At 51.5% G+C, this 10,381-nt stretch overlaps 1 protein-coding gene across 1 annotated transcript; it reads left to right on the forward strand.

The window, feature by feature from the left end:
* Positions 1-866: 866 nt before the first annotated feature.
* On the forward strand, positions 867-5,882 carry RHBDD2 (rhomboid domain containing 2; the record flags this gene model as incomplete). Its single annotated transcript, XM_082008411.1, has 4 exons — positions 867-1,254; positions 2,390-2,791; positions 3,175-3,325; positions 5,450-5,882. The coding sequence occupies exons 1-4, from the start codon at positions 1,107-1,109 to the stop codon at positions 5,880-5,882; spliced, it is 1,134 nt and encodes a 377-aa protein (XP_081864537.1). The 5' UTR covers positions 867-1,106.
* Between the last annotated feature and the right edge of the window lie 4,499 nt (positions 5,883-10,381).

Consider the following 10,381-nt stretch of genomic DNA (forward strand, 5'->3'; position numbering starts at 1 on the left):
GTCTGTTTGCCCGCTGATAGATCTGTGCTGTGCTCTCCCATTGCTCCCAATCAAAAACTTTGAAGCTGGGGTGGGGAAAAGATGTCGGACTCTCAACCCTCTGCTCATCGCCCTTGGCTAAAAGAGATTCCAGCTGCTTCAAACGCTTTCTCTACTTTGCAAAATTAGAGGGGGTGTGGGAAGGTGTGTTTCTTCTGATCCTTCCCATGTAAACGAGACCTCACGGATCTGTGTGAGACCTGAGCCAGCAGCCCGCGACTGGGGTGCTGTCTGGAGGAGGAGCTGGTGGCAGGGGAGCGTTTCTGCCACATATCTGTTCATGAGGAGCAGATATGGATCCAAGCACCAGGAACTGGGCAATGGGAGCCACAGCCTCTGCTCACTGCTGGGGGCCTCCCACCACCCTTGGAGCAAAGCTTTTACTTTTCCCTCCTTCTCACTTTTTTCCTGCACATTCCTCTCCTCACGCAGCGGCTTCTCAGGGCGAGGGGGTCCCATGCCAGATCGCCCCTCCATCTGCTACTTCCGGCAGTGTTCAACCGGTGCATGCACAACACTGTAGAGAAACAGCAAAGTTGTTGCCGTTTCAGCAAGTTTATCCTGGTTTGTCATGATGTGGAGGAGGCCTGTCTTTGGGCAACCCCTCCATTTGCACCAGCGCAGGTGGGCAGTCGCAGCTCTGGTGTGGGTGCTCCTCTCCACCTCTATCCATCACACCTGAAGGGAAACGCTTGGCCCTTCCAAGCAGCCTAAACCCGCGACACGGCAGCAGGGAGCAGACGGGGTGTACTGGGGTGTACAGGGCCTTCCCAGCTTGGCAGGGCCTCCCGTGTCCAGGGGAGGCTGTGTGTAGCGGAGGGCCGGCAGTAACCCAGCCTGGGGCGGGCTTCCAGCCACAGCTCACACCTCTCCCCGGGGATATTTTTTCCTTCTGGAATGGGAAAAAATAATAATAATAATAAAAAAATGTAAAAGGAGGAGGGGAAGAAAGCCAAAACACCGCCCGCCCGTCTCCATGGTAACGGGGGCGCCGCAGCGCCTCGCGTTGCCATGGCAACGGTCCAGGCCTTCCGGCGGCGGCCGGAAGCGCGGCGGCGTGCGGCAGCATGGCGGCGGGGTGGAGGCGACCGCCGGCCGCTGCCGCCCTCACGCTGCTGCTGTCGCTCGGTGCCTCCGCGCCCGGGCTGCTGCGGGACGCGCCCGCCGCCCGGTCCGCCGGCTCGCTGCGGCCCGCCGCCCTGCGTGCGGGGGAAGGTGAGCGGGGGCCGCTGGGCTGGAGCAGCCGCTGCCTCCTTGGCCCCTCCACCTCCCCCCCGTCGGTCCCCCATTCCAGGCCGTCCCCAAATCCCGCACCGAGCCTTTGCTTCCCTCCTCTCCGGGCCTTCCCCTGCCCTGAGCCCCTTGGACTCCCCTTCTCGGCGCCCATTTCTGGGCACTTCCTCAAGTCCCTCAGTGAGCCTGCTGCTCCTTCCGTGGCCCACCTCTCCGGGCCTTTGCCATGACCCGCACTGTGCTTCTTGCTGCCCCCTCTCTACGCTCTTCCCCTGACTTGCATCGAGCCTGCTGCGGATCTATCTCAGCCCGGCTGTATCAGGCTGCTCCCCCCCCCCCCGCCCCGGGCCCTTGACGTTATGTGAAGTGGGGGCATGCTGCTTAGGAACTTGGAGCATTTGCTTTCCTTGGTCCCTTTCCGTGGTATTCCCAGAATTACTTTTATCACGCTCTTAACATCCGTGTTCCTGCTCACCAGCATGGAATGATTTCCTTTAGCAGTCCAACACTGAGCTGGTGGGTGAGTTCAGCCACCTCCTCACATGTCTCCAGGGGGGCAGTCAGGTTGTACCTGGTGATCCTCTCAGCTGCTGTTTCTTGCTGTAGGTCTGAGGTTGATGGAAGGGAGGTGGAGAACTCTTTGCCTCAGTCCTCACTAGAGTGCCCAGGAGAATGGCTAACCAGAGAGCCTGGGTGCACTTCCGAGGTTCTGGTGTTTTTTGTGAGGAAAAATCAGCCTTTTAGCAGTTAAAGAGTGTTTATCTTTTGAGCAAAATGGTCGTTACCGTAACAGTCCTTTTACGGCTCTTGCCTGCTCTTTTAACGAGGCTGGAATTTACTACAGATACTGTTGCTTTTTTTCCAGGCAGCTTCCCAGGAAGCAGCAAGAGTCAGTCCATCTGTCTGCAATACCCAAGATAGCACTTGTTTTAACTCCATTTGGTTATTTATGCCTGGTTTTAAAGGCCTCAAGTTTCTTCTCTTCTACACCAGGACAGAAATGAAAGCTATTGATTAATCCTGTAGGCTCACTCTCCCTCTGCTCAAGCGTGTCCTTGTAGTGGGTTAAAACAAATTCATTGCAGCCTCTGCCTTTCTAACATGCTGGTGTGCTCAGTTCACAGGTTAGTTACCTACATCTTTGTCTACGAAGACCTGATATCCTTGACCTGTGGTGCCATTATTATCTGGTATTTTGCTGGCAGCTTTGAGAAGAACGTTGGCACTGTGAAGCACTGCTTCCTCACCATCGCGTTTGCCATCCTTTCCGCCCTCCTGTACCTCTTACTCGAGACCCTTGTCTCAAGGGTATTGGAGGTGGAAGATGCCAAAGGATTCATGCCGGTAGCTTTTGCTACATTGGGTGTGTCCACCACCCGCTCGCGGATGAAGAGGACTCTGTTTTTTGGGGTTAGAGTTCCAGTGGTGCTGGTGCCATGGTTTATGCTCTGCATAGCATGGTTTATTCCCCACTCTTCTCTCTTGAGTAACCTGTGTGGGCTCCTGGCTGGGGAAGCCTGTATCCTTTCCACGTGCAAAGTCCTGAGCCAGAGTGGCACACGAGGAGGGGGACATGCTGCGGTTCTCATTGCCGAGATGCACTGGCTTTATGGTGTTTCCTGGGCTCTTGCTCTGCATTAAACTCTCACCGGCTTTGCTGGTTCTCATCACACCCAGTTCTGTGTTTGTTTTTCACCTCGCACTTCCACTTCCCCTGTGGCTTTAGCGCATGCAGAGAACATGGAGCTAAGAAGGGCGATGGTCTGTGAAGATGGCACTGAGTAGAACTGCGAGAATTCTCCAGGGGAAGTGGTTTGAGGCCAGAGGGGGGTGCTGTGTGTGGCTGTGTTAGAAATTAGTGTGTTTTGTCTGCAGTCCTCCTTAACATGCTGCTGACTTCAGATGGTCTTGGCTACTGTTTCTGCTTGGATTTTCCAGAGTCAGTGGGATCTAAGCTGGATCGGATGTTCCCTTTCAGCCTGCTAAAGAGGATACCAGGGCTGAAATATATCCCAGGGTCCTTAGCGGAGAGAAGAGCCTCTGAAAGCAGCAAGTAAGTTCTGTGGAAGTTCTTACGATATAGGGGAATTTGGAGGCATAAGTGGAGGCATTAAATCACCTTTAAGAGCTATATTGTGCTGCTTGTGTTCATGTCAGGGATGTTAAGGGGAACATACTGACCCATTGATGTTACACTAGTGACATTACTGTGCCTAATACGTTATCCCAGGTCTTTTAGTGAAAGCGAAATTGAGGTGGAAGACGTCTCATTTGCTGCAAGGGCAGTGTGTACACATGTGAAGGTATTGCAGCTTGGCTGACATGAAAGCTATGTCATGCAGTTCTGCCCTGACATTAGGACTGACAGCATTTTTTCCAGCTGTATAGCTCCCTGGGGTGTGATCGTTATCTTTCTTTGCCTCACCTTGCCTCCCAGGAATGCTGTGAAGTGAGTTGTCTCCAAATCTGTGTAGGAGCTGGGCTTAAAGATGTCATTTGTGAGTTTCCATGTGGACGCTTCAATGCACGTTTCAGTGTCAAGGCAAGATTGCTTTACCAAAAAGAAACCTTGGGGCCTGTGGCTGATATTCAGGAATGTTTTTAAGTTTGTGTATATCAGAAACCATAAGAACTCACTTGTATTCTAAAAGCTTGAAATTTTTCCCTGTTCTAAGATGTCATTTCAGTTTCACAGAGGAAGGTTGATTTTCTATTAAGGGTTAAATTCTATGTATTGTTTAAGCCATCAGCTCACTGTAAAGTGTTCTTTGAAGTGGAAGCATTCCCAAGTGTTTGCATCTGCCCTCACCCATGGGGACACCATAAAACAAACCCTTGCCTGCAGCAGGAGTGTACCCCAGATCCATTAGGGCAATCAATCGCGTGAGTGCTTGCAGGGGAGGCCAGGCCACAGCATTTGTGTTTTTACTCTCTTCCTTCTGTGCAAGTCCTGCTTTTGGGAGGAGGGACCGTCTCGCTGCATGCTGAGCCTGTGTCTGCATCAGTCTAATATGTCTGCTAATAACTGTTGTGCACAGCATCTCAGGTCTGAGTCTTAAACCTGCTTTCTTTAGGTGAGATGACATAAATAGACTGTTCTGTCTCAACGGTATTTACATAAACATTTGACTATCAAGCAGGGCGTGGGAAGGTGTTTCTAGGATGTTTCCATTTCTGCAGCTAAATTTGCATGTGTCTGTCTTACATACAAGTTCTATATGTGCTTCTGGGGCTTAATTTTTATTATTTTGATTCTTATTCCCAAGTAAGAGCTCTTGATGGTTTGGGGTTTGTTGGGTTTTTTTTAATTTTCATAAGACTTCAGGCATCAACTTGCCACCAGACAGGAGACATTTCTATGAGGTCCAGGCTTTGACATCATGTTTTTGTCCACAGATCAAACAAAAACCAAACAAAAACCCAAAACCAAACCCACACCCCACATAAAAATAAAATCCAAGCCCAAAAAACAGTCTCTTCCTCTCGCTGGGAATCTGGTGGTCACAGTCTCTGTGAATATTGTCTTGATTCTCAGCCCTCCTCTTCGTGTTGTGCGTGGGCTGAGCAGTACTCCTGAAGTCTCAGAGGCTTTGGCTTCTAGGCAGATTGCCTCTCTCTTGGTAGGTTTCAGCAGGATGAGTCATGCTTTCTATTGGCAAAGGCTGTTTCTAGACCTGGCTTCTGAATGATTAATTTTATTTGTAAGTCTCTCCTCCTTCCTTTTTTGCTCTATACCCTGGGCTCTTACTTGCACCAAAGGCCTTTATGGCTTCTTGATAACACTTGGCAGCTGTGACTTCTCCTGATTAGTAACTTAACAGATGTGCCATTCAGTGGAAGGCAGGGAGGATCCATACAGAAATCTTAAAGCATGTTGCAGTTTGGCTTGTATATTCCCTGCACAAAGAGACTCAGGGCCAAGAACCACGCTCATTCAGTGGGTGTGGAATTGGTGTGGGTTGGGAGTGGGAACATCTGTCCTGGGAGGCCAGTAAACCTATTTTTACTCAAGTGCTGCTTATAAGAGCTTCTTTTGTTGTAGTGAATCAATCTGATGGATTGCAGTGACCTTTCTGAGTGCTGGTCAGGAGGAAATCTACCCCCAGGGCACTTCCATTGCAGATCAAGCAATGCCAGTTCTGAACACAGTGTAACCTTCTGTTTTCTTCCTGCCCAGGATTAACCCTGCGCCAGGCACCTACCCCACCCAAAGCTACTACTGCTCTTCGCCTCCAGCTCTTCCCGCTTTCCAGTTGCAGCAGTCCACTGCTCAGAGCCAGAGGTTTCAACACAGCTATGCTCTGGGATGTGGCCATGCTCTGGGACATGAGGGATCTCGACACGGCCATGCTGCAGGACACAGCCTCCCTTCTTCCCCCTACCACATCAGAAGTGCCTTCGGAGAGTGTTACGTGCAGGCCCATGCTGAGGCCGCGCCTGGACAGTGCTGCCAGCTGGACGAGTTCTCTCCACTGCAGCACGTGTGCCCGGCTGACCCCCAGACACCTGCAGGCGTGGGCCCCCTGGATGGGCTTCAGCAAGCATCAGGGTATCCAGCAGCCACAGCGGCTCCAGTTTCAGCTGAATTTTCGAGGATTCAGGTGTACTGATCCTCCAGAAAGCAGCGGGACTCTCATACTGTGGCAGGACCACTGTGTGATGTTTGCGCAGCAGTGCGTTGCTGGCATCTTTGTTGGCTCTGGGGTGACACTAGGAGTGGGTTGGTAACTCCCATGTAGGCCGTTCCCTGGCATAGGCTACTTTAATTCTATTATTATATTTCCTTTATAACTTTTTTTTTTACTCTTTGATTTTGCTGGGGGATGGGGACTGTATCACCTCCATGCACTTCTCATCCTTTTGGAGTCTTTTTAGTTTATAACTTAATATTTGACCGGAGGAGGACAGATGTCTGTTCTACTAATTAATTCTTCACTAAGAATGTGCCTTGAAGGGGGCTTATTAAACCAGGGCTGGCGCAAGAGGACAATACAGAACACCTTTTTCTGCCCCTCAAAACACAGCTCTGAAATGCTGAAGGTCCTTCCTAGCTACAGTCAGTGCATGCATAAACATGTTGCCCATTTTCTGATAGCACTGCACTAGCTCAGCCTGTGTTGCCAGCACTTGTGGAAAAGGCAACCTCAGATGCATGCAAGGTAGTGAAAGACTCTTTAGTAAGGGATCTTGGCCATTTGTGGAGCAAATGTATATAAATCCAAGGAGCTGGGAGGGACCTTAAGTGGGTTAGAAGAACTAACTGGAATGTAGTGATGCCATTGGGGGTGTTCACACTGCTCAGCTTTAGATGTCTCACCCACCAGTATTAGCACAATCTCTCTCTGTTTTCTTCAGAGCTGGTGGAAAGGTGTGTGGGAGGGGAGTTTTCATCAAGAGACTCAGAGCAGGATGCGGTGTTTGGTGCCTGTGGCTGTAACAAAGGAGTTTGGTCAAGTTGGTGGGACTTGAGCTTTATTTCCAGCTGTGTAGCTGCTTTACTGTGCCATGCCCAGGAGGAATCTGCTGTCTCTGTCTGTAAATCAGCCAGGATCTTAACCATTGCCCTTGACTCTTTGCTTAGAGTTTTGTTGTGCTCCAAAAAAAAAAAAAAAAAAGTGCTACATGAAGCACAAAATGCCATTTCTGCTCTTGGAGGTGTTTTGCAGCACCTAACCTGTCCCCCAGAAACCGTGATAGCCTCGGGGCTCTTCTGTGCGATCAGCAAGCCGGGGTCATAGGCAGTGTTGGCAGCTGCATGCTCCAAAGCACGTCTGCACCTCTTTCTTTTTTCCCCTCTTCAGTGTCTGAAGAAGGCCTGTGTTGCTGTATGGCTGCTTACTTCTCCAGCAGCCCTTCTGGGATGGCTGCTACAGTTATGTGTGGCCTTGCAGGGGCTTGCTTTGGGGGGAGACCATTGTGAATGCTGAGGTCTTGGACCTCAGATGCACATCAGTAAGAAGCTCTGCTTGCAAAGGTGGGCACCCCTGGGCAGGGGCTCTCTGCAGGAGGATGCAGCAATTTGGGAACCAGCCTGGAGTTGGTGGGATGTCTGGTGTTGGTGCCCTGCTCCATCTCATCCCTGATTATTTCACTCCTCCATGGGATCAGAAATGGACTTGGCTTCATGGTCCTGTGTTTCCTGAACTGCTGACAGCAATTGCATTGTTATGTGTTTAGTGTGGAGCAAGAACAGCATGAGGTGCTTGTTTGGAACTTAAAAGCATGTTTTTAATACCAGGAAAGAAATGCTAGAGATAGCATTGAAATGTTGATACTCCACTCTGATCAGTGCCTTGATTTTCCTCCTTATGAGATCCTTGTCTGTAAACCTAGATATTTTATCGCTTTTTTTTCCAGAAATGTGGAAGAGTGATGAGGACTGGTAGCAATCGCAAATGTTGTATACCTCCAAATTGTAAGCTTGAAACACAATCTGAAAGATAAACTACTATGTCTCCAGGTTTGCTTTCAAGTGGAGCATGCCTCTCCGGGTGGTGGGCTGGGTGTGATGGGGACTTCACAGAATCACAGAATCACAGAATCACTAGGTTGGAAAGGACCTTTAAGATCATCAAGTCCAACCATTAATCCAAAACCACCATGTCCCCTAAACCATGTCCTGAAGTGCCACATCCACACGTTTTTTGAACACTTCCAGGGATGGCGACTCCACCACCTCCCTGGGCAGCCTGTTCCAATGCCTGACCACCCTCTCAGTGAAGAAATTTTTCCTAATATCCAATCTAAACCTCCCCTGGCGCAACTTGAGGCCATTTCCTCTTGTCCTATCACTAGTTACTTGGGAGAAGAGACCAACACCCTCATCGCCACAACCCCCTTTCAGGTAGTTGTAGAGAGCGATAAGGTCTCCCCTCAGCCTCCTCTTCTCCAGACTAAACAACCCCAGTTCCCTCAGCCGCTCCTCATAAGACATGTGCTTCAGGGCAGGCTGCGGGCGTCTGATGGGTGCTAGCAGCACATCTGGCTTAGTGACGAAGGACACGCATGGGGGATGAGAGGTACTGCGCATCGGAAAACGCTCGTGAGGCTGGAAACCGGTAGTTTTTCCTTTCCGACTCTTATCAGTTGATCTGGTAAGAGATGCACTCTCCCTGCAGAGCCATCAAAGGGATGGTGTGTTTCCAGTGAGTAATTTCACAGCTTTACAGTGGTAAAGGAAGCCCTGGCCTGTAAGAGTCACCGCAGTGTCACTGCTGGCAGTGAGAACAGCCCCGAGCCTGGCTGGTGGGCACAAAACCAGAGTTAGGGGATTTTTCCTTCTGCTCACAGCTCTTTTGTGAGCTTCTTGGTGACCTTGGTGGATCAGTTGGTCTCTCTGTGATCTCTGCAGCTTCCACCATGTTCCCAGGGCCGTTCCGAGTCCAGCTGCACGACTGCCACGGCATCTACCTGTCACTTGCAATGTGTTGTACCTGTGTTCAGTGGCCTTCAGATGGAAGTTTGCAAAGGTTATTTTTTGTTCTAATGAAGCCTGTTCCCTGCCCTTGCTGAGGGCAGCCGTTTCACAGTGAAATGCTGTTGTATAAATCAGACAAGGACCTTCTGCTGCTCCAGCAGTGGAGTCCAAGCAAGTCCCAAGTCCTCAGGGCTGGTGGCAAACTCCTTGCCCAGGGAAGGGAGGTTGCTGTGAGAGAGGGAAGGGGTCGGGATGAGACATTTGCAAAGGTGTCTGAAAGCTGAATGGAGGACTATAAGTTTGTAAGAGAGGGAGGAAAAAATCATCAGCTCCTTGGGCTTTGGCATTTGCCTAACTAAGCAGACAGCAACGTTGCAGTACCAGGTCCTTTCCTTGGAGGGGAGACAGAGAATTAAAGTTCCTAAAGCAGGAGTGGCGGGAGAAAAAAAGGAAAAGGAAAAAAGTCAATAAACCCCCAGTTCAAGCTGGGATGGCTGCCCCTGGGGAACATGGTGTCCCTGGAGGTTTGTTATTTTGTGCCTCTGGTGCGTTCCCAGTAAAACTGCCACTTCTTTCAATGTCAGGATTGCTTCTACCCTGGAGGCAGCATGCACAGTGAGTCCAGAAAGTCCTTTGTGTTGTCCCCGTGTCCTCAGGGGATCACTGCAGAGTTATGGGAGTCTGGGGACAAGTGCTGTGAGCTGAGCCGGCCGTTCCCCTGGGCTCGGGGAAGTGGTGCTGCTGTGGGAAGGACGCTCTGGGAGAGCCCAGCTCCATCCCCTCTGCTCTTCTGCGCCCATCATGGTGCAAGAGAAAAGGAGTTGGGGGTGCATGAGAAAAGCAGAACCCACTTGGACGTACATCACCACCCTGGCTGGGAGCAAGTGGGGTCCTGCAGCATGGGGAGGCCTGGCAGGAAACACCGGTGCCAAAAGGAAAACAAGTTGGTATTTCTTTGTTTTCCTGCTGCTCATTTGTTTCTGAGACAGTTACCCTGTGCTGGGGGCCAGGTTAGCTGTGCCAGGGCACCACCAAACACTGCTGCCATGGCTGTCCTCCTGGGTCCCTGCTTGTTTCCTGGCACCGTGGAGGCTCCAAAGCCAAAAGTTCAGCCTCAGCCTGTGCTAGGGATGGAGGAGAGCCAGAGAGGCATGAGCTCACGCACGCCCCGCGGCCAGTGGGAGAAATATGTGTGGAAGCAAATCACCAACCGAACAGGTCTCTGCAGGCTGGCTGGGCTCAGCTTCCGTGTCCACCCAGGGGGGTTTGGGCTGGGTGTGAGGAGAGCCCAGCCCCTTCCCCAACGGGAACAGAATAGGCCAGCTATGCTGTGATGCATGTCCCCACTCTGGGCACCCAAGGGGCATGATGACCCCATACCATGGACCAGCTCTGTCCTGCTGTCCCCTTGGAGCTGGTGCTTGGCCACTGCAATCTTTAACCCATGGCCATTCACCCCACGGGGGACGGTCACAGACCGGAGTCACCCCAGGGAGCTTCCACAGGGTCAATCCTAGAGCCGATATGGGTGGCAGTGGTGCCGGCATGGCCCCAAGCTCTCTGCTTGGATGCCATCATGAAAGGGGGTGTCCCCGCAGCCCTGGGCATCACTGCCCCAGAGCTGGTGCTTTCTGGGTCAGTGGCCCCTGCTCACACCCCTCCTGGCCCTCGGCTGCTGGCTGGCCCCGGCTC

Source organism: Phaethon aethereus (genome assembly GCF_964289735.1).
Source record: "Phaethon aethereus genome assembly, chromosome: 19".
NCBI classification, from domain to species: domain Eukaryota; kingdom Metazoa; phylum Chordata; class Aves; order Phaethontiformes; family Phaethontidae; genus Phaethon; species Phaethon aethereus.